General features: G+C 45.9%; 1 protein-coding gene across 4 annotated transcripts in view; it reads right to left on the reverse strand.

Annotated features, from left to right (window-relative positions):
• Positions 1-24,828, reverse strand: part of TSEN15 (tRNA splicing endonuclease subunit 15) — a 145,316-nt gene that overhangs the window by 104,998 nt on the left and 15,490 nt on the right. For 2 of the 4 annotated variants that reach the window (XM_068240137.1, XM_068240136.1), the window contains exon 2: positions 12,419-12,534. The exons of 1 other annotated variant lie outside the window; for it this stretch is intronic. In XM_068240137.1, coding sequence (XP_068096238.1) covers positions 12,419-12,427 — 9 coding nt within the window. In that variant the 5' untranslated portion in view covers positions 12,428-12,534. Of the gene's footprint in view, positions 1-12,418; positions 12,535-21,645; positions 21,661-24,828 lie in introns of those variants that run through there. One more of the 4 variants, XM_068240138.1, reaches the window with a different exon arrangement.

Genomic DNA, 24,828 nt, shown 5'->3' on the forward strand with positions numbered 1-24,828 from the left:
TTCCAAAGATGGCGCCCGGACCTCCGGTGAGAGCAGCTCACAGGCTGGTAAGCACGCTGATCCCGACCGAGCTACCAAAGCAGACTTGCAGTCTTTATATTTGAACTTAGAAAGACTCATTGTAAGGAAACGCGGAAAGGCCGCTGTCTCTTGAGGTGAGGCGGCCGTTTCCGCGTCCAGCATGGCGTCACAACGCGGAAAAAACGCCGCATAGGCAGTACGGCGGAATCCGCATCAGAGGCGGCCCCCGCACTAGATACATTGCATGACAGTACTGGTGTGGCTGGGACTGATAGTCCACCAAGATTCAGACTTACACGCGCGCGAGCACAGAGGCAGAGTTTAAATAGCAGTTAGAAGGGAGTCGGCTGACCAGCTGGGTCAGCTGACAAATTCCACTGCTCTCATTGGACCAGCAATTAGGGAGGTCCTGGAAAGGTCCTAGAGTATATATACTGCTGGTTGTTCACTTGCTCTTTGTCTGGCGTGCGATCACATATGTGGGAGCACCCAGATCCGTAGTCAGATCCGCAAGTGTGCCGGGACCAGCTGGAGCTGTAATCCTACACTTAGCTAGATTCTGTTGATAGCTAAAGTACTAGTTTTATTGTAATTATCTGTTATGACTTTTGCCTGCCTTGACTATCCTCCTGAACTCTGATCTTGTACTTCGATATATCTGATACCCCGTTGCTGAACCCTGCCTGTACTTTGACTCCGTCTTTGCCTCCTGATCTTGTACTTTATCTGTCCGTGTGTGTACGACCTGGCTTGTCCGACCTCGAGAACCGACCTTACCGTTAGAGGCGGTTCCTCGCTCTGTTAGCGACCCTTCCTCCTGAGGGTCACTTTCAGACTATCCTTCCTACTGTCAGTCTGACTCCTCCCGTCTTGGAGAGCTCAGGTCTGCGGAAGGAATCTGTGCAGTACTCCTTGCTGCACTGAGGCCTAGTCCTCAAAGTGTTACTGTTACACCAAACACTACACTCTACTCAGGTGAACAGAGGTCAGCTAGTATATCGGATTATCAGTGATACTGCAGATCACGTATAATCTGGTATACATCTGTATTCCCAGTGATTCTGCAGATCACTGGTAATCAGATCCTCTCTGTGCTTCACCGATCGTTACAGAACGCCAGACCAAAAAATGCAAATGGACGCACACACTGACCGTCTGGGCGCACTTGCCACTTCGGTGGAAAACATCAACCAAGTGCTGGGTAGCCACAAGACTATGATTGATGTCTTATCAGGCTCTGTGCGAACTCTCCAGACGTCAGTTGATTCAGTGCGATCCCCTCCTAGTGCTGACATACGTATGCCCGTACCAGATAAATTTTCCGGCCACAAGTCTGACTTCCGGAATTTTAAGAGAAGAGTGTTATCGTACTTCGAGTTGAGACCCCGATCCTCGGGGACTGAGACCCAACGGGTCACCTTTATTAAAACTTTGCTGACTGGTGACTCCCAGTCATGGGCATACAACCTGCCTCCTACCGATACTGCTCTGACCTCGGTAGAGGAATTCTTTAAGTCCATGGCCGTAATTTACGACGACCCTGACCTTGCGGCAACCTCTGAGCGGAAGCTCAAACTTTTGCGGCAAGACGGGGGTTTAGTCGAGGATTACGCGGCAGAATTTCGCAGATGGTCAGTCACGGCCAGATTTGATAATTTTGCCCTCATGGATTACTTCTTGTCTGGGTTATCGGAGGAGGTCTCCGATTTAATGCTAACCTTGCCCGAGCCCAGGACAGTCGATGAGGCCATCACATCGGCCATTCGAGTCGACCGTCGATTACGCCATCAGAGGCAGATTCGGGGCAGTCACCGTGCCAGGGTAACATCATATGTGGCACCCTCCGCTGCACCCTTAGTAACACCATCTCCATCTGTCTCATCTCCTCTGGCCTTGCCTCCACCCGAACCAATGCAGATTGGTTGTTCGAAATTGACCCAGGTGGAGCGAAGGCGGAGAATGGCGGATCAACTGCCCGAACAAGTCGGGAAACGAATTTGCCTAGGAGTAGTGGGGGGTGACACCCTAGGCACGCCACTTGCACCCCTTAAAGAAAAGAAATTGCTTCTCCCTTGTACAGTTACATGGGAGAAGAAATCTGTGGCTACTGAGGCTTTCATTGACTCAGGCTCAGCGGCCAATTTTATGAACTTTTTGTTTGCTCAGGAGTTAGGTATTCCGCTCACTCCTGTGACACCCCCCATTCAGGTCACGGCAGTAGACGATTCCCCTCTGCAACGGGATCGTCCCCTGTCACAGACTCCGCAGGTGAAGGTCACGATAGGGGTACTGCATGGGGAACAATTACAGTTTTTCGTTTTACATATGTCAACCTCCACTATTATCCTAGGCATGCCTTGGTTACAAGCCCACTCTCCACAAATCGACTGGGCTACGGGCCAGGTAACCAGATGGTCCGATCATTGTCATCAGCAGTGTCTGGGGAAGGTGACATTGGGTCAGACCAAGGTTTACGTGGAGGGTGTTCCCGACTCCCGAGATATATTCCGATTTTTCTGATGTTTTTTGTCCCAAGTCTGCTGATCAATTACCTCCTCATCGCCCGTTCGATTGCCCCATTGATCTCCGTGCTGGTTGTATGCCCCCTAGGAGTCACCTGTATAACTTGTCCGGTCCCGAGAAGTTGGCTATGCAGGAATACATTTGTGACAACTTGGCCAAGGGGTTTATTCGGCCCTCTCGGTCACCTGCTGGGGCCGGCTTTTTTTTCGTTAAGAAGAAAGACGGGGGTCTTCGACCTTGTATCGATTACCGAGGTCTCAATAAAATCACGGTGAAGAATCGCTATCCGTTACCATTGATAGACGACTTATTCACGCAGGTCACTACTGCTAAGATCTTTTCTAAGTTAGATCTGAGGGGGGCATACAACCTAATCCGCATTAGAAGGGGCGATGAATGGAAGACGGCCTTTAACACACCCGACGGGCATTACGAGTACTTAGTGATGCCCTTCGGGTTGTGCAATGCGCCAGCCGTCTTCCAGGAACTAATCAATGAGGTATTCCGGGAGGTATTGGGTAAATTCGTACTGGTATACCTCGATGATATACTAATTTACTCCAATAACCTCTCCGAACACAGGGTCCACGTGAAATTTGTCCTAAACAAATTAAGACAGAATAGGCTCTACGCTAAGGTGGAAAAGTGTATATTTGAAGTGACCACGGTCACGTTTCTGGGATACGTAATTTCCACCTCGGGCCTCTCAATGGATCCTGCCAAGGTCACAGCCGTGTTGGAGTGGCCACAGCCAGTGGGGTTGAAGGCCCTGCAGAGATTTTTAGGGTTCGCGAACTATTACAGGAGGTTCATTAAGGGATACTCCACGTTAGTTGCCCCCCTTACCAGTCTCACGAAAAAAGGGGCGAATACCAACCACTGGTCTCCTGAAGCCGTGGCGGCATTTGCTCTATTGAAAAAATTATTTTGCTCAGCACCAATTTTGAGGCATGTTGACACGTCCTTTCCCTTCATTGTGGAGGTTGATGCCTCAGAAGTTGGGGTGGGGGCGGTGCTGTCTCAACGGTCTGGGTTGCAGGGCAGATTACACCTATGTGCTTATTTTTCCCGCAGGTTTTCACCTGCAGAAAAAATTATGATATAGGCAACCGGGAACTTCTGGCTATTAAGTTGGCATTTGAGGAGTGGCGCCACTGGTTAGAGGGGGCAGAGCACACGATCACTGTTTACGCGGACCACAAGAACTTGGAATACATCGAGGGGGCTAAGAGGCTGAGTCCCCGTCAGGCCCGGTGGTCCTTATTTTTTACGAGATTCAGGTTCATAATCACGTACACTCCAGGCAGCAAAAACGTCAAAGCAGATGCCCTCTCCAGGTGTTTTGAACCTGAGACAGCACAGCCCCCCGCTCCTGAATCCATCATCCCGCAGAAACTGGTGTTAGCCGCCACGGAGACTTGGGAGGATTGGACAGAGATTTTGGGTCCCTTTCAGCGGGATGTTCCTGAGGGGAAACCCAAAGGGGTCTGTTTATCCCACTGCCATTCCGGTTACAAGTTCTGCAACTCTTTCACACCCACAAGAATGCTGGTCATCCTGGAGCGGCCAGAACGCAGGATCTGATTGCCAGGTGTGCTTGGTGGCCTTCCTTGGCAACAGATTGCAAGGAGTTTGTTAAGGAGTGTGCGGTATGTGCCAGGAGTAAACCCTCCCGGCTGGCACCTGTAGGAAGGTTGCAGCCTTTGCCCACCCCGAGTGAGCCATGGACCCACCTGTCCATGGATTTTGTGGGGGAATTGCCCAGGTCTGAAGGCATGTCTGTTATTTAGGTGGTAGTCGACCGGTTTAGCAAGATGGCCCATTTTGTGCCCCTGAAAGGACTCCCCTCGGCTCAAGAATTAGCCGAATTGTTTATCATTCATGTCTTCCGGCTGCATGGCATTCCGGAAGACATTGTGTCTGATAGGGGAGTCCAGTTTGTGTCTGGATTCTGGAGGGCATTTTGTCACCAAATGGGCATGAAATTGTCGTTCTCGTCAGGCTACCACCCACAGACGAATGGGCAGACAGAACGCATTAACCAATCTCTGGAGCAATTCCTGAGATGTTACGTTGCAGAGGCACAAAGTGACTGGGTGAAATTTTTGCCCTTCGCGGAATTCGCCCAAAATAATTTAAAGAATTCCTCGTCTGGGTTTTCCCCATTCCAGATTGTAACAGGGAGGTCACCCAAATTCTCCCCTTTTCCAGTTGTCTCGTCCCCATTTCCTGCACTGGAGGATTGGCAGAGGTCACTCAGGGACAATTGGGGAATTGTTAAGGGGAATTTGCAGAAGGCGTTCCAGAGTCAGAAGGGTCAAGCAGATAAGAGACGGTCCGCGGAATGGAAGTTTCAGCCAGGAGATCTAGTCTGGGTGTCCACACGTCACTTGACCCTGAAGCAGCCATCTGCCAAACTGGGTCCCAGGTTTGTGGGCCCATTTTCCGTGACTAAAAGGATTAACAATGTTACGTATACCATTGACCTTCCCACCAGCATGCGGGGGGTGAAGTCCTTCCACGTGTCCCTTCTTAAGCCTGCAGTCCAGGTGGGCCCTACTCCTCCTCCTCCCGTGTTGGTAGATACCCAACCCGAATATGAAGTGGAAAAAATATTAGATGCTCGCAAGGTACAAAACTCGGTACAGTACCTCGTACATTGGAAAGGGTATGGCATCGAGGAGAGGCAATGGGTACCTGGGAACCGTATGCATGCGGATTAGTTGGTGAGAGAGTTTCATGCCTTACACCCCGAGAAACCTGGTGGGAGTTGTCCGGAGTCCACTCCTTGGGGGGGGGGGGGTACTGTAAGGAAACGCGGAAAGGCCGCTGTCTCTCGAGGTGAGGCGGCCGTTTCCGCGTCCAGCATGGCGTCACAACGCGGAAAAAACGCCGCATGCCGCATAGGCAGTACGGCGGAATCCGCATCAGAGGCGGCCCCCGCACTAGATACATTGCATGACAGTACTGGTGTGGCTGGGACTGATAGTCCACCAAGATTCAGACTTACACGCGCGCGAGCACAGAGGCAGAGTTTAAATAGCAGTTAGAAGGGAGTCGGCTGACCAGCTGGGTCAGCTGACAAATTCCACTGCTCTCATTGGACCAGCAATTAGGGAGGTCCTGGAAAGGTCCTAGAGTATATATACTGCTGGTTGTTCACTTGCTCTTTGTCTGGCGTGCGATCACATATGTGGGAGCACCCAGATCCGTAGTCAGATCCGCAAGTGTGCCGGGACCAGCTGGAGCTGTAATCCTACACTTAGCTAGATTCTGTTGATAGCTAAAGTACTAGTTTTATTGTAATTATCTGTTATGACTTTTGCCTGCCTTGACTATCCTCCTGAACTCTGATCTTGTACTTCGATATATCTGATACCCCGTTGCTGAACCCTGCCTGTACTTTGACTCCGTCTTTGCCTCCTGATCTTGTACTGTATCTGTCCGTGTGTGTACGACCTGGCTTGTCCGACCTCGAGAACCGACCTTACCGTTAGAGGCGGTTCCTCGCTCTGTTAGCGACCCTTCCTCCTGAGGGTCACTTTCAGACTATCCTTCCTACTGTCAGTCTGACTCCTCCCGTCTTGGAGAGCTCAGGTCTGCGGAAGGAATCTGTGCAGTACTCCTTGCTGCACTGAGGCCTAGTCCTCAAAGTGTTACTGTTACACCAAACACTACACTCTACTCAGGTGAACAGAGGTCAGCTAGTATATCGGATTATCAGTGATACTGCAGATCACGTATAATCTGGTATACATCTGTATTCCCAGTGATTCTGCAGATCACTGGTAATCAGATCCTCTCTGTGCTTCACCGATCGTTACACTCATCAATGCTTCCAAGGCTGACACTGTTAAAGAAATCAGTGATGAGATATCAGCCCTAGATGAGCATGTCCACGAGATCGAGGAGGGTCTGGAGGGGGTTAGGGCCTACTGTAAACAGACGGACACAGACATCCAGGAGATGCGCTCCGATATAGCCACCCTGTTTGAAGCCCGAGAGGATCAGGAGAACAGGGATAGGAGAAGCAACTTAAGAATCCGGGGCGTCCCGGAGACGGTTTTAGACCAGGACTTTCTGCTGGCGCTTTTACGCCATCTTATCCCAGACCTCCCTGACTAAGAGCTGAGGATGGACCGAGCCCACAGGGCCTTGAAGCCTCTGCCTAAAGATGGGAGCCCCCCTCGGGACATCGTCACCAGACTCCACTACTTTAGCACCAAAGAGGCCATCATCGTGGCCTCCCGCAACCTTCCATATGTGGATTTCCAGGAGTGTAAGATCTCGATCTACCCGGATCTCTCCCCTATTATGCTGAATAAACGCTGGGAGATGAAGCCTCTTATTAACATTCTGATCAAGCAGGGGATAAAGTACAGATGGGGCTTTCCCTTCAAGCTTATTATACCACATAATGGCAGACAAATTTCCATCTCTGACCCTGGTCACATTCCTGAAGTTCTACAGAGACTAGGCTTCACTTATGATAAAGGGTCCCGCACTGCCGGCGCAGTAAGGAGACTCTTCCCACCAAAGTCTTCATGGGTTAAAGTTTAAGGGAGGCCCCCAACGGATCTGGACCAACCGAATGTCCCCTCAAGCAGCCCGGCGAGCCCCGCTTTCCAGGGTTCTGATGCATAACTTTTCTTAAACTCAGGCTGTAAATTTACACCGACCTTGATGCCTGACGCCGCCATTTTGAGCCTACATAGGGCGGCCTACAATCGGAGCCTCTGGACTTCTGCCTCAGCACCTTAGTGGGTGCTACAGCCCCGAACTGATCTGCAGCTCCAGACTGCAGTCTCACGATGTACACTCGGGTCACTTGGACAAGTGTCCCTCTCTTTAGCTTTACGCTTAGTTTACTGATGCTCTTACATTTCACAGCTGTTTTGTCTAAACATATCCAACCCATTGTGAATATAACTAATAGAGGTTCTCTTCTGTGCCAGCCTGTTGTCACCTTAGTTAACTGTGCTGTATATGCTTTTATTTTTACCTTCTCTTTAATTTTATTTTCTTTTTGTCGGACCGCCGTAGTTTTTAAATATGTAGGACCGACTATGTATATTTTTGGGGGATTTGTGGGTAATGCTTGTGTTCTTTTGCTTTGTGCTACTTGGGCGGGGTCATGGCCACGCCACATGTAACGGATAACAGGTCCCCACCCACTGGGGTCTCCTTACTCCTCTGCCCAGGAAATGACTGCTCCTCTGTCAGCCATCACTCACAATGTTAAAGACCTTAACGCCCCCCAGAAGAGGCGCCTAGCATGTCAGTACTACAAAAGTGCCAAAGCAGATATTGTCTTATAAGAGACACACTATGTACATAATAAAGAACCTAAATTCTGGCATAAGCGCTACCCCCAGGCCTATTATGCTTCTGCCCATCAGAAGAGATGTGGTGTGGCCGTGATTCTCCACAAGAGACTTAATTTTACTGTACACAAGTGCATACGGGATCCTGATGGTCGTTATATTATATTGGTGGGGGAATCAAATGGTTTGATGCTTACCCTGGTATCGGTCTATGCCTCTTCTGAGGGCCTACGCCCCTTTCTCTCCACCTTATCGTCTAAAGTTTTAACCAATAGGTCTGCTAAACTTATAATGGCTAATGACTTCAATGCCTCCTTAGATGGTGGGAATGGTCGTTCTAGGGCACCCCCCAAATGCCTCCTCAAATTACTACTCGATACTGGCACCTGGGACGTCTGGAGAGCTCTTCACCCTGGGAAGAGAGGGCACACCTTCTATTCCAACCCACACAACACATATTCACGTATTGATTTTATATTTATGGATGCTACCCTTTTAGCCGAGGTGACTAAAGCCGATCACTCTGAGATCTCATGGTCAGACCATGCCTCCGTGGTAGTACAGTTCTCTTCCTCAACCCCTAGGCCTAAAAGTACTTGGCGCATAAACAAATCTCTTCTTGTAGATCAGGAAATTAAACTAAAGGTCGCCTCAGAAATCACATCTTTTTTTACACTCAACCGTGAGGAGGATACCTCCCAGGGTATACGCTGGGCGGCCCACAAAGCTACCATCAGAGGTGAGCTGATGAAAATTTCCTCAATTAAACGTAAAATGGCTATGGCCAGGATCTCGGAACTGAAAAGAGAGATTAGGCGCATGGAAGTTCTGCATGCTAAAAGTTCACCGCATATATCCCTTACACAGCTTAATGCACTAAGAGCAGAGCTCAAATCCCTTCTCTTCCAGAAGGCTGATAGGGCCATGCGCCTGACCTCTCAGAAATTTTATGAGAAAGGCGACAAACCAGACACAATGTTAGCTAGGAAATTGAGTAACAGACTGACTCTGAACAGACTCCACCCTATTAGAACCAGCTCGGGGACTTTGACCCATGACCCATCCTCTATAGTGCAGGAATTTCAGAAATACTATGCTAGTCTCTATGACGGTACTACAACAGATACAATTAATACCCCGATAGCAAACATACAGGAGTACCTCAATAGTGTTCCTATCCCTAGAATAGCTCCCAATATGGGCACTCTCTTAAATGCTCCTATTTCAGTTAAAGAGGTTACTTCGGTCATTAAAAAGCTTAAGTCCTCCAAGGCCCTTGGCCCGGACGGCTACACTGCTTCATACTACAAAGCATTTATAAAATTACTAGCTCCAGAGCTGTCATCCTTTTACAATAAAATCTTAAGGGGTGAGGTGGAATTTCCCCCTGACATGTCTAGAGCATCCATAGTAGTCATCCCAAAACCGGGCAGAGACCCAGCTGAGGTCACTAACTACAGGCCAATCTCTCTTATTAACGTGGACGTTAAAATCCTCTCCAAGATCCTGGCGAACAGATTAAACCCTATATTACCAAGTGTTATCCACCCGGACCAGACAGGCTTTGTTCTGGGTAGGCACACAACAGATAACATATGTAGGATTATTGGTCTGGTGGACAGGATCAAGCTCTGTCGGACGCCTTCTCTGCTCCTATCACTGGATGCGGAGAAGGCATTCGACAGGGTGGACTGGAGATACCTAAGGCTGGTTCTACAAAAGTTTGGCACAAGGGGTGAATTCTTAAACAGCGTCAGATGCCTTTAAACTAATCCCACAGCCTACGTTTGCAACATGGGTATCACTTCCTCCCCATTCTCAATTAAGAATGGCACGAGGCAGGGGTGCCTCTCTCCCCTTTGCTCTTTGCGTTATGCATTGAGCCATTGGCTATCAGGGTCAGGAGCTCTCTGGACGTTACTGGGGTCTCTGGACGTTACTGGGGTCTCGGTGGGCAGGCTGGAATTCAAAACCGCTCTTTTCGCGGATAATACTATTTTCACCTTATTTAACCCCCTAAACTCAGTTCCATGCCTGTTCGCCGAAATTGACCGGTTTTGTACCCATTCAGGATTTAAAATAAAAAGCACTAAATCGGAGGCAATTCCGTTTGGGCTCTCGCCCAGTGAACAGTCCTCTCTCTCGCATTCCTTTGGCTTTAAGTTAAGACCTAATGGCCTAAAATACCTAGGGGTTCTGATCTCTCATGATCTGGGCGACCTATATAAGCTTAATTATGTCCCTATGTTTAAAAAACTACACAGGTTGCTTGATGACTGGCAGCATTTCCGCATCTCTTTACAAGGCTGCATTTATGCAGTCAAAATGACATTACTACCCAAAATTCTGTACCTCTTCAGAGCTCTTCCTATTAGAATTAATAAAAGGGATGTGGATGCGCTGCAGTCTAGAATAACCAATTTTATATGGGAAGGACTTAGACCCCGCATCAAATATATCCACTTGGCCCGCCACAGACTCCAGGATGGCCTCGGTGCTCCCAATATTTTACATTATTATTTAGCAGCAAGACTGTCCCAGCTCTTCCAGTGGTCTTCTCCTAGAGGCTCAGTTAGATGGGTCGACCGGGAGCAAGAACTTGTCTTTCCTTTCCCAGTCAAGTCCCTCCTTTGGACCCCTAGACCCTGTCTGGGCACAAGTTTTACCTTCGCACCAATTATTGATTCCCTACTAATCAAAAAGATGCTGAACAAGATTTTAGCCCCAGGTGGCGTCCCATCTATTCTAGAATCTTTATTCTATAATGACAACTTTTCCCCTGGAGTCTGTGGCCTGGCCTGGGGGATATGGAGGTCCAGAGGGGTCCACACGATCAGCGACTTGGTATCTGATGGCGCCCTGCTTTCTTGGCCTCAAATTAAAGAAAAGTTTGCTCTGCCAGATTCAGAAGTATTTAGATTTCTACAGATCAGCCATTTCATCCGATCTCGCTGTGAATCTGGCCTGAAATTATCACGCTCACCACTTGAGTCTATGTTTTCTTCTTTACCTTTACCACAGGGCCTTATCTCCACCATATATTGCGAAATTTGGTATTCCAAACATACTTCCCCCTCAACGACAATGGTGAAATGGCAAGAGAGACTAAATGCTTCTAATCTGAAGAGACAGACCATTGGGAGGCAATATTGAATGCAATGGCCAGCTCCTCTAAGCACACCATTACTAAAGAAAGGAGCTACAAAATATTATATGATTGGTTCTGTATTCCGATGCAATTGGCCAAATGGGGCTTAACACCCTCTTCCCTTTGTTACAGATTTGCCAAACAACTGCTGATCAAACCCACTGCTGGTGGGCCTGCCCTTACGTTGCTGGATTCTGGGGTTCTTGTTTCCAAATTGCCTCAGAAGTCCTGGGCTTAGATATTCAACCCGACCCCTGGTCTGCCCTCTTCCATAAACCTCTTCTCCAGCTTAGTAAGGCTCAAAACAAGCTCCTTAGCCAAATCTTCAATGCTGCTAAAGCCCTTTTAGCTAAGACTTGGAAATCACTACCCCCATCTAGGCCAGAATTAATAAACAGAGTTCAGTCAACATACATCTTGGAAAAAATCACCTCCGCCATTAGAGAAACCACCCCACTTTTTGATAGAATATGGGACCCATGGGACATTTGGTTCTCCTCCCAACCCTAAAACTGACAGATTCTTTAGTCGCTCTTCCCATTATCCCCCCCCCCCCTACCTTTGCCTTTTCCTCCTTTTTAGCCACAGTTCTGGCATCAACATAGCAGCTGGCACAGTCTGAACCTCATAAAGAGACATACAGTTCCCCCTCCCCCCTACCTCCCATTTATGTTTGTCAATGTTTAGATTTCCCCCCCCTGAAATGTTTTGTTCTTTGTCAGCAATGTCTGGACTGACCTCATAAGGCCTCTACACTGTTGTTTTCCTGATATATCGATAGAGCTCCTTGTTATAATCCAGACAATATTGGCAATTGGTATTTGCTGTTTACTGTGATGTTTTTTTGTTTTGCTTGTTAAAATTTCAATAAAAACTAAATTGGAAAAAAAATAAATGGCCCACCCTGTATATTGATTATCAAGCATAGCTTATATATAATATTTCCGCACATTAGGCTTGATTTACTAAACCATGATAACTCATATCACGGCCGCGCTACCGTGTTTGCGCGTATTCTTGCGCGTAATCACGAATTTGCACGTGAAAATGCGTGCAAAAACGGTAGCGCGCCCTTGATATGAGAAGATGATTTAGTGAATCAAGCCCTTTGTGTGCATGCAAATCATGTCTGGTGTTTTGTACTGTTTCCTAATAAAGTAATTTGTTATATCATTTGGGTATCTCATTGTTTTTGTATTATATTGCCATGGATGTCTTTGATTGTAAGTAGTTTATCTCGTTCATGGTGATGGATTGTTTTGGTTATTATTTTTTGTTTTAAAGTTTAGTGTCAGTTCTTCTGTATTTTATCACTTTACCAATGGCTTTCTTATAGCCACTTGACCTTTCAACCCTACAGCTCAAAGGTTTCTCTTCATACTTGTAAGGCAGACCTGCTTACTTTGGCCATTGTTTTAGGCTGTTCTATGAGATGCCTGTGGCACAAGCTGTAGTCCCCAGTTTATAATTGCTTCTCAGTGGTGTAGTAAACAATGCTCATTGATACGTCGGCTTTCTCTGTAAAAAGGAAAGACATTTAATATTAAGGGTTCAGTTTATATGTATTTCTTTGGTAATTGCTTTTTTTATCATCATAATAAAAGCAACATTGTACTTCTTGATGTCCAATATTGTCAATATAAAGCTTCTGTTCTAGTATCAGTTTGTTACAACACTACTTTTATACAGCCCGAGGAATGAAAATCAACAAATGCTGGAACATCTGTAAGAATTGTTTGCATCATATTTCAAGGCCCAATTTTTCCATATTGTTGAAAAAAATCTGCAAGTTGTTAACTCATTTGTGTTCCCTGAATGAAGGCTGTTTTTGCCATAGCTCTGAATATTATTTTTCAGTTTCTGATCAACTTTATCTTATAACCTAGAACAACTTCATGCTTACAGTTTTAACATTTCAGGATATTCACTGGTCTGGAATGGCTTATGCTGGGAATACACAATTAGTTTTTTCGGCAGATAGATGGCTCGACAGATAATTTTACAACAGGTCTGGTTTTGATTGTTTTTCTGATCGATTTTCTCATAGAAGTGAAGAGAAATTGAACAGAAAATTGATCGGCCAGTAAATCTGCCGAAAAAAACTCATTGTGTATTCCCAGCATTACATTTTGATAGAAAATAAAGATATATACAATCAGGAATTGTCTGTTTCCCTTGAGAGGACAGATCAGGTGAGAAACAAAAAACGAATGAACCAGTCTGCTGCAGCCTGATCTGAAAGAAGGACATGGGCTGTGTGTGCTAGGCTGCAAAGTTATTGTGACCTGTACTGAAAACATTACTATATTTGAGTTTGTTAGATACATGTATTAAACTTTAAGTTTAGGTAGCATCCCTGCAATATTTTGATTGTTTTTTTTCTGTGTATCACTAGCGTTATGTGTGTGGGGGGGCAAATTGCCAGGGCAGAGGTAATGTCTGTCATGAGGGCCAGTGGGCGGTGCAGTGCCATGTCGTGGATCGACTTACTGTAATGTGTGCACTTCCGCCTGCCGCCACTCAGTTCTGGGCCCCCCTCCTCCTGATTGTCATTGGGTGACATGCATCACGCACGCACCTGGCTCTGTCTGCCACCGCCGGGACTCACGCTGGGTTGCGGAGAGTCACTCTGCCCCCGAGTTTAGTATGTGCCCACAGTGCGCCCTGATTGGTGATGCACCCGGCTGCCTGTGGTGTCACTCACAGGCAACTTTGAGTTGGCTGCCCGCTCTGTGAGTGACCGGGTATGTGTGAGTGCTGGCTGGCTGGCTGCCTGCTCAGAGGAGACGATGGATATCATTCACTCCAGCAGAAGCAGTTTGGTTATCAATGTCAATTTTTTTTTCTTTTTCACCTCACTTGGCTGTGTGTACCCTGCCCAGTGTTACCCACTACTTCCCACCCAGTGTCACCCTCCCCACGTACCCTGCCCAGTGTCACCTACCTCCCGCTCAGTGTCACCGTCCACATGTACCCTACCCAGTATCAAACACTACCAGTGTCAACATTCCAACAGACCCCACCCAGTGTCACCCACTCCCTGCCCAGTGTCAGCCTTTCCACATGCCCCGCCTTGTGTCACCTACCTCCCGCCCAGTGTCACCCTCCGCATATAACTTGCCCTGTGTCACCCACCTCCCACCCAGTGTCATCCTCCCCACGGATCCCACCAAGTGTCACCCTCCCCATGGACCCCGCCCAGTGTTACCCACCTTCCGCCCAGTGTTACCCTCTCACGGATGACACCCAGTGTCACCAACCTCCCACGCATTGGACACCTTTCTACAAACCCCATTTAGTGTTGTCCTCCCCACCCAGTGTCACCCACCTCCCACTAAATGTCACTCTCCCCAATCCATGTCACCCTCCTCCCATCAACCTCCCACCCAGTGTCGCCTTCCCAGCAGCATCCAGTGTCACCCTCTCACCCCATTAAGCAGCTCCATCCCACCCACCCCATCAGCACCAAGTGGGGGGAATGTTTGATGCTTTTATGTGAGATAACATTTGCTGTATTTTATATATGTGGGGTAATGTATGGGCATTTGGTATTTGTCAGAGATACTGTTTGCAATATTTCAATTTTCCTGTATTTCATGTGTGGGAGGTAATGTTTTCTGCATTTTAATATTTGTGGAAGGCAATGTTTGCTGCATTGCACGTTTGCTGCAATTCATGTGTCGGTGGTAACGTTAGCATCATTGCATGTGTGGGAGGTAACGTTTGCCTCATTGCTTATGACGGAGATAACATTTGCCTCATTGCATTGGCGGAGGTATCGTTTTCTGTATTTCATGTGTTGGAGGTAATGTTCTCCTTATTGTATTGTCAGAGGTATCATTTGCTGCATTTCACGTGACAAAGGTAACAGCCACTGCATTTCATGTGTCAGAGGTAACATTTGCCTCATTGCATGTGTTGGAGGTAACGTTCGCCCTCATTCCATGTGACGGAGGTAGCGTTTGCCTCATTGCATTGGCGGAGGTATTGTTTCCTGTACAGTATTTCATGTGTCAGAGGTAATGTTTGCTATATTGCATTGTCGGAGGTATAATTTGCTGCATTTCACGTGACTAAGGTAACGGCCGCTGCTTTTCATGTGTCAAAGGTAACATTTGCCTCATTGCATGTGTCAGAGGTAGCGTTTGCCTCATTGAATTGTCGGAAGTATCTTTGCTGTATTTCATATGTCGAAGGTAATGTTTTCTGCAATTCATGTATCAGAGGTAATGTTAGCCTCATTGCATGTGTGGGAGGTAAAGTTTGCTTCATTGCATTGGCGGGGGTATGGTTTTCTGTATTTCATGTGTCGGAGGTAATGTTTGCCTTATTGCGTTGTCGGAGGTAACGGCTGTTGTATTTCATGTGTCGGAGGTAACATTTGCCTCGTTGCATGTGTCGTAGGTAATGTTCGCCCTCATTGCATGTGTCAGAGGTTTGCCTCATTGCGTTGTCGGAAGTATCTTTGCTGTATCTCATGTGTCAAAGTTGATGTTTTCTGCAGTTCGCGTGTCAGAGGTACCGTCAGAGGTAACGTTTGCCTCATTGCATGTAGCGGAGGTGACATTGGCCTCATTGCATGTGTTGGAGGTAACGTTTGCCTCAATGCTTGTGTCAGAGGTAATGTATGCTGCATTTATTATTTGATGGCCATTGTGACTGCATTTGCTACTTTGGGGTTATTGTTGCAGATTTTGGCATTTTGAGGGCTCATGTTTACTAAATGGTATGTTAATAAATTAACCAAGAGAAATAGAATGGCAGGGAAAATTATTTTGCTGTCCACTTTATTAGGTACATCTTGCTAATACTGAATTTGACCCATTTTAAACTGCCTTATTCTTTATGGCATTCCTTAGAGATTTTGTTCCACAATGATATGCTAGCATCACACAGATTCTGCAGATTTGTTGTCTACACATCCATGATGCTAATCTCCCGCTTCACCATTTCATGGGAAGACAGTACTTTCTTATTTGTTTGGGGAATGTTGTCCAAATACCTTTAGGGCCCTTTTCCACTAGGGCGTTTGCGACTGCTTAATCGCAAAACCGCAAACCGCTAGTGATTTTAAAATCGCTACGGTTTGCTTTTTAACATAGGAATCGCGGTAGGTAATTTCCACTACCGCGATTCGTTTTTTACTTGATCGCGATCGCGCCGCGGAGCGACTTTTGCCGTGATTTTGCTATGCAGTGCATAGCATAGCAAAATCGCGGCCGCAAACGTCGGGAAATCGCCGGTAAATTTTTAGCTTTTTCGATTCAGCAATCGCTAGCGTTCAGCGTGAACGCTAGCGATTGCTAGTGGAAAAGGGCCCTAAGGGTAATTTTGCCTAACTGTGTTTTGGAAGGAAACTCAGGGCTCTGCTCTATAAAGAACAGCATAATAACCTTTAACTACTTCCGTAACCGCACTGCTGGTACCGCAAAATGGCGCTTACCAACAAATTGCCGCACAGACCCATCGCTCACGCCACTTTCCCATTGCCACAGGTTCCTCTCTCTGCCCTCCCTATGATGGTAGAGCTCTGTGCGCCAGTCAGGAGCTGCTTTCATTGGCTCCTGACCCTGTCCATTAATGTGAGCCAATGGGATTGACAGGGTCAGGAGCCAATTAAATCGGCTCTTGACTTGCTCACGAAGCTCTGCCGTCATATTAAGGGCAGTGTGAGTGAGTTGCGGCGATGGGAGAGCGGTGGGAGTGGCGAGTTCTGTCAGAGATGTGCAGCCAAAGCAGGACATAGATTTCAACTAGAAGCAGTTAAAGAAAAAACATTTATTTGTTACAGCTTCCACAACTCCTGCAAATCTGCAGTGTTTACTTCCTGGTTTGCTGGGAGTATAAAAAGAGTTATCCCCCTGTTTTTACATATTAGCATAGAGTCGGCACACACCTGGCACAGATCAGACAGAGCTGAGAGCTCAAATTACACTTGTGGTTATTGCAGATAGGGGAGAATTAGACAGGCTGTTCTTTCTAAATAAATGCAGGGTGTATTTCTCTGTGTTTTACTTGTCCCTTGTGTTTAGAGTTTAGGTTCACTTTAAATTTACTAAGCAATTTAGATTTTGCACTCTACAAGATACTACACTACAATTCTACAAGTTACTACACTGGCAAAATATTAACACAAGCAATTTTCATTTTGATTCATTCCTTGCTCTTATGGGTCAGGCATAATCATCTGCGATCCAATTGCAATTGTTGAAGGTTATGCTCCCATCGTTTGCTCAAGGGTCATTTACAGTGGGTTGCAAAAGTATTCAGCCCCCTTGAAGTTTTCCACATTTTGTCACATTACTGCCACAAACATGAATCAATTTTATTGGATTTCCACATGAAAGACCAACACAAAGTGGTGTACACATGAGAAGTGGAACGAAAATTATACATGATTCCAAACATTTTTTACAAATCAATAACTGCAAAGTGGTGTGTGCATAATTATCCGGCCCCCTTTGATCAGTCAGTTGCCTATAGACAGAGGCGGCCTTAAAGTATGCGGGGCCTGGGGCGAGTGTCATATGCGGGGCCTAGAGACACAGATATGTTGCAGATAAACACACACACACACACACACACAGATATGCTATATATATATATATATATATATATATATATATATATATATATATATATATATATATATACACACTTATACATTAGCAAGGAGTTTGTATGTTCTCCCCGTGTCTGTGTGGGTTTCCTACAGGCACTCAGGTTATGAATGAAAGGATTAGATTGTGAGCTCTTCTGAGGACAATCAGTGACATGACTATGTACTCTGTAATGTGCTGCAGAAGATGTCAGTGCTATATAAATACAGAATAATAATATGGGAGGACATTAGACTATGACTATGGCAGGATTACATTGTGAGCGGCTCTGAGGACAGTCAGTGACATGACTATATACTCTGTAAAGTGCTGCAGAAGATGTCAGTGCAATACAAATACATAATAATAATATGGTAGGGCATTACACTATAACGATGGTTGGATTATATTGTGAGTGGCTCTGAGGACAGTCAGTGACATGACTATGTACCCTGTAAAGTGCTGCAGAAGGTGTCAGTATTATTATGATGTATTTATATAGATAAATACATCATAATAATAATATGGTAGGACATTAGACTATGACTATGGTAGGATTAGATTGTGAGCGGCTCTGAGGACAGTCAGTGACATGACTATGTACCCTGTAAAGTGCTGCAGAAGGTGTCAGTGCTATATAAATACATAATAATAATATGGTAGGACATTACACTATGACTATGGTAGGATTAGATTGTGAGCGGCTCTCAGGACAGTCAGTGACATGACTATGTACCCTGTAAAGTGCTGCAGAAGGTGTCAGTGCTATATAAATACATAATAATAATATGGTAGGACATTAGACTATGACTATGGTAGGATTCGAGTGTGAGCTCCTCTGAGGACAGTCAGTGACATGACTGTACTCTGTAAAGTGCTGCAGAAGATGTCAGTGCTATATAAATACATAATAATAACATGGTAGTACATTAGACTATGACTATGGTAGGATTAGAGTGTGAGCTCTTCTGAGGACAGTCAGTGACATGACTGTACTCTGTAAAGTGCTGCAGAAGATGTGTGAGGAAGGAAGGGGGGTTTCGGAGTGCAATATATGATAGAAAAGATTGCACTAGATGGCAGAGAGGGGAGAGAAAAAGATAGAGAATGTGATGGGGAGGAAAGTTTAATGACAGGAGGTCTCAGCTGAACCTTTTATGTTGGACATGCTGGGGAGGAAAGACAAGTGAACAATCAGCAGCAGCCCCCATTCCCCCTCCCTCCGGTAATTGATCTTATCTTTATTGCAGCTGTCTGCAGTTATCTTTAGCATTCCTCTTACTTGCCTGTAAAAAGCTTCAAAACTTTTCAGGCAGCTCTTGAATCTCCCGCAGTGCAAGACAGGCAGCCCGGAGAGGAAGGGGGCGTGGCTGAAGGACACAGCTTCGTTACAGGGAGAGAGGAGGGGGAGGACTCCGGGAGCGACAGGCTGCAGGCATAGACGTCACTGTCTGTGAGAAGCCTGCAGCCTCATCACCTCCCTCTGCCTGACATCCCGACTGTCAGATACAGCTGCCGTGGCTGCCCGCAGCTTCCTGCAGCAATCTCTGAAGCAGGGCAGCCGCGGATGGATAGGGTCTGGCTGTCTGCACGGCCCCTCTTCAGGTGCGGGGCCCTCTTCAGGTGCGGGGCCTGGGGCGATTGCCCCACTTGCCCCCCCCCCAAAGGCCGGCTCTGCCTATAGACATTGCCTGATGAGTGCTAACGACTAAATAGAGTGCACCTGTGTGTAATCTAATGTCAGTACAAATACTGCTGCTCTGTGAGGGCCTCAGAGGTTGTCTAAGAGAATATTGGGAGCAACAACACCGTGAAGTCCAAAAAACACACAAGACAGGTCATGGATCAAGTTATTGAGAAATTTAAAGCAGGCTTAGGCTACAAAAAGATTTCCAAAGCCTTGAACATCCCACGGAGCACTGTTCAAGCGATCATTCAGAAATGGAAGGAGTATGGCACAACTGTACACCTACCAAGACAAGGCCATCCACCTAAACTCACAGGCCGAACAAGGAGAGCGCTGATCAGAAATGCAGTCAAGAGGCCCATGGTGACTCTGGACGAGCTGCAGAGATCTACAGCTCAGGTGGGAGACTCTGTCCATAGGACAACTATTAGTCATGCACTGTACAAAGTTGGCCTTTATGGAAGAGTGGCAAGAAGAAAGGCATTGTTAACAGAAAGCATAAGAAGTCCCGTTTGCAGTTTGCCACAAGCCATGTGGGGGACACTGCAACCATGTGGAAGAAGGTGCTCTAGTCAGATGAGACCAAAATGGAACTTTTTGGCCAAAATGCAAAACGCTATGTGTGGCAGAAAACTAACACTGCGCATTACTCTGAACACACCATCCCCACTGTCAAATATGGTGGTGGCAGCATCATGCTCGGGGGGTGCATCTCTTCAGCAGGGACAGGAAAGCTGGTCAGAGTTGATGGGAAGATGGATGGAGCCAAATACAGGGCAAACTTGGAAGAAAACCTCTTGGAGACTGCGAAAGACGAGACTGGGGCGGAGGTTCACCTTCCAGCAAGACAATGACCCTAAACATAAAGCCAGGGCAACAATGGAATGGTTTAAAACAAAACATATCTATGTGTTAGAATGGCCCAGTCAAAGTCCAGATCTAAATCCAATCGAGAATCTGTGGCAAGATCTGAAAACTGCTGTTCACAAATGCTGTCCATCTAATCTGACTGAGCTGGAGCTGTTTTGCAAAGAAGAATGGGCAAGGATTTCAGTCTCTAGATGTGCAAAGCTGGTAGAGACATACCCTAAAAGACTGGCAGCTGTAATTGCAGCAAAAGGTGGTTCTACAAAGTATTGACTCAGGGGACCGAATAATTACGCACACCCCACTTTGCAGTTATTTATTTGTAAAAAAATGTTTGGAATAATGTATGATTTTCGATCCACTTCTCACATGTACACCACTTTGTATTCGTCTTTCACATGGAATTCCAATAAAATTGATGCATGTTTGTGGCAGTAATGTGACAAAATGTGAAAAACTTCAAGGGGGCCGAATACTTTTGCAACCCTCTGTATATGGGTTGTATGAAAGTTAAATTTTACTTTTGAGGATATATAGTATTTGACATGGACAATATATTTTGTAAAAGTGCTGCAAAAGATGCAAACGCTGTATAAATACTAAATAATGATAATTAAAAAAAAGAATAACCAAAAAGTGACAAATGAACACCACTAAAACAAAGTACGGTAAATGAATTCCTTAGCATTTTGACATAGCATTGTTCAAAATTTTTTACAATGCTACTGAAATCTGGTTTTACAGGATGCTTCAACCTGCTTTACACTTAAAGGACTTACGAGGCCAAGAATAAAGAAAAAAAAAAAAAAAGTTAGCTACCTGCGTCAGCTTGTAAGGCACGGAGGACGCCGTCCGCGGCCTCCGTGCCGTTCTGCCGGGTTCCCGCCGCTCAATAGCCCCTCGAACGGTCCCCGACCGTGTGGCCCGGGTCGGGCTCTCCAGCCTGTACAAAGATGGCGGCCGGAGCTGGCTGCGGCTGCGCAGTCCGCATACCCGCAAGTGCGGCTGCGCAGCTCTAAGGCCAACCCCCCGATCCACGCTACAGGAAACAGCCTGTTACGTGGATCAGGGGGTTGGCCTTAGAGCTGCGCAGCCGCACTCGCGGGTATGCGGACTGCGCAGCCGCGGCCAGCTCCGGCCGCCATCTTTGTACAGGCTGGAGAGCCCGACCCGGGCCACGCGGTCGGGGACCGTTCGGGGGGATATTGAGCGGAGGGGACCAGGCGGAACGGCGCGGACGGCGTCCTCCGTACCTTTCAAGCTGACGCAGGTAGCTAACTTTTTTTTTTTTTCTCAATTCTTGGCCTTGTAAGTCCTTTAAAGATCACTATTATGTGTGTGTATTTTGTTATGTTTAAGTCCCCTATAAACAAAACATTGAGATCAACCTACACTTACATATAGTAAGTCAGAAAACATTATTCATAGATATTCTCAGCCCTTAAAGAAAGTGATCACATAAACCATAAAACAGACCTGGGTTTTAACTTTACTGGGTAAATGAATTCCTCCCATTTAGCCTGGATTGTAACACTGGGATGCCAATTTCACATGTCAGCTCTAACTCTGTGATTGATTTGTACCTCTCAGAAAAGCTGCAGAGAAGTGACATGTAGGCATAATACACACATAAAAAAAATGAAGGAATATATTCTAATCAGAAAAATACTGTCCTGTCATAAAGCATATGCTAAGGAAACACATGCTTTAAACATGTTTAATAAAAAGCTTTTTCCCCTCAAAAGTTTATATGCCACATTACTATTTCGTACAATTGGGGTTATGTCTACATATATAAACTAGGCAGTTACTGTGCTTTGTACATATTTTATCCATACAAAGTATTTTCCCTGAAGACATTTTTATCTAATATTCATAATTCGAATGTACTTGTATTATTTTGCAAGGTACACAGTTACCGGTAATTATGTTGTATATTTTTAGTAAAGCAGACAGTACCTATTTTTCAGCTTGTACAAGTTTTCTATGTGTCATCACGGAGCAGTGCTTTTCAGCGCTGCTAGATTTGGGCGCAGCCGGCGCCTCCATAGACTTCAATAGGAATCATTCCTATTGAAGCGCTCAGTGAGTAACGTCGGCTCCGTCAGAAGACGGAGCCGAAGTTGCTTAAAAACATAATAATTCGGCCTCCAGCAATCGCTGGAAGCCGAATTATTTCATTCCCCCACTATCCATGTCGGCCTGGAGGGGGAATAGTAATTAAATCGGCCCGGACTTGTGCAGAAGCAGGATCAGCTATATACCGCTGTATCCTGCACCCAAGTCTACCGGCGCCAATTTCAAATGTACTCATGTCATCATGCTGTAAAATCAATATTAAGAGCCCTTATTTACTTTTATAATTGCATCACAACCCTTTGATTTTCTAGTATAACAACACAGACAGGTGCATAATAAGACCTAGTGAACTGCTGAGGTCGGCAGCGGAAGATCTTCCAAGTGCAGCAAAGAAATCAAGAGTGATTTTGAAGCTTTTAATGAATCAGCCTCTTACATATGTGTGTATACATTCATTATTAAAAGTCCAACTCAGTTTAATATTTTCAGAATATTTTTTAAAAAGTAGCAGTCTTATGGCTGCTCTGCTCTTTTTTCCAAAACCATGTGCTAACTTGTACAGTGCTAAGTTATCTATCTATGTAGAACAATGGGGTTTGGCTAGGAGATTTGGTCACATACTGTATATAATCGCACATAAGCCTAATTTTTCAGCACAAAAAATGTGCTGTAAAGTTACCACCTCGGCTTATATGCGAGTCAGTGGAGCAGAACGGATGGTGGAGTAGGTGTTGTTACTGGCAGAGGAGCATAAGGATTATGCACTAGTAATCCTGTTCTTGCCATCTGGCTCCCTGCTGTCTCCGTGTCCCCATCCCCTGTAACATGGTGTGCAGAGTGCGCTGCTCAAGACTACCTGTGCCCCCCGGCATGTGGAGCGGAACGTGCAAGCCACTTCTCAGCGGTGCAGTGATCCAGAATTCTTCCTGTGTGGCGTCTTGAGACACAGCTGTATCATCCTTGAGCCACATCTGGCTATGGGGAGGGGAGCTGACTTTAACTGGGGGCACATCTAGCTTCTGTGGAGGGGGCTATACTGGGGAGGGGGATTATACGTGAGTCATTCACTTTTTCCTGTTTTCTTAGGGAAAAGTGGGTATCTCGGCTTATACACGGGTCAGCTTATATGCAAGTATTTACGGTATTTAACCAAGGCTGGTCTAATGGGTCCTGCAAGAACTGTCAGTGTGACCATACACAGACCTATTGTTTAATTTTTATGTTTTCACCTGTAGATCAACCGAATATTTTTTTTCTTGATCAATCATACATAGGCCTATTATTTTTAATTTTGATACCCTAAATGTTCAAAAGTATGACTAATAGTGAATCAACAATTGCTTTGAATATATATAGAGCCGATCGCTGTCTGGCCGCTCTACTGCGCAGGCACAAGTTTCCTCCACCTGCATAGTAGAGCAGCCCCGACAGAGATCGGCTATTTTCACCTATCTCCGTGCTGAGTGCCTCAACCGAGCACCCGCTGGAGCCAGGGAAGGTAAACATGTTAGCCTTGTCAAGCTTGTCAAGCCCAGATTGCGGAACACTTTGGGGGAGCTCGTGCTGGATTGCCTGCTGCTACAGCAGAGGGGGAAGCCTCATTGGGACCCTGAGGCTTCCCACTACCGAGGTGAGTACCCCCTCAGGGGACTTTTTTTTGGTACAGGTTCTCTTTAAAGGACCACCATCACACAAAAAATTTAAATACATGTAATCACATAAAAATAAGAAGTATGCTTCTTCCAGAGTAAAATGAAATATAAATTACTTTTCTTCTATGTTGCTGTCACTTACAGTAGTTAGTAGAAATCTAACAGAATTTACAGGTTTTTGACTCATCCATCTGCTCATGGGGAATTCTCAGTATTTCATTTATTTTTCACAAAAGCACTCACTGGAAAGGATCTATACAAAGAATCCTGAGGACCTCCCTACCTGTTTGCACTCTATTCTGGCAGTTGACAACTGCCATTCACTAAGTGCTTTTGAAAATAAAGAAACCCCTGAGAATCTCCCATGAGCTGATAGGCTAGTCCAAAACCTATTGGTTCTGTCAGATTTCTACTGTATTCTACTACTCTATTGTAAGTGACTGCAACATAGGAGAAAAGTAGTTTGTAGCACATTTTACTCTGGGAGAAATGTACTTTTTATTTGTGTTTTCATGAATTTTAAATATTACATTTTTTTTTTGCGATAGTAGCGAAACTGCATAAGCAAATTAATGCTATAGCGGAACAAAACATGTGGAGTTAACCACAAACAGTACCTTCCGCCGTGCGTCTTTATTAGTGATCTGCGGGACCGCTCGATCCTGGAATCCCTCACTGGCGGCTGTACCAGGAGAGTTTTAGTGTGTTGTATTGCAAGGTTTCTGTACGCTGGACTTCTGGCTTCTTCCCCAGAGCTGCAGCACTCTAGTACCTTTTATATAGTTATTTACTTGTAATAGTGTGAGGAATCACTATTGTGGTTTGGGGCTGACAAAATATATACCCTAATACAGATCCAGGTGCAACACTGATTCTCAGTGTTACCCAAGTAGTCATTCAAATTCCTTGGGACCATTATCTCCAGGAT

Source organism: Hyperolius riggenbachi, chromosome 6 (assembly GCF_040937935.1).
Source record: "Hyperolius riggenbachi isolate aHypRig1 chromosome 6, aHypRig1.pri, whole genome shotgun sequence".
NCBI lineage: Eukaryota > Metazoa > Chordata > Amphibia > Anura > Hyperoliidae > Hyperolius > Hyperolius riggenbachi.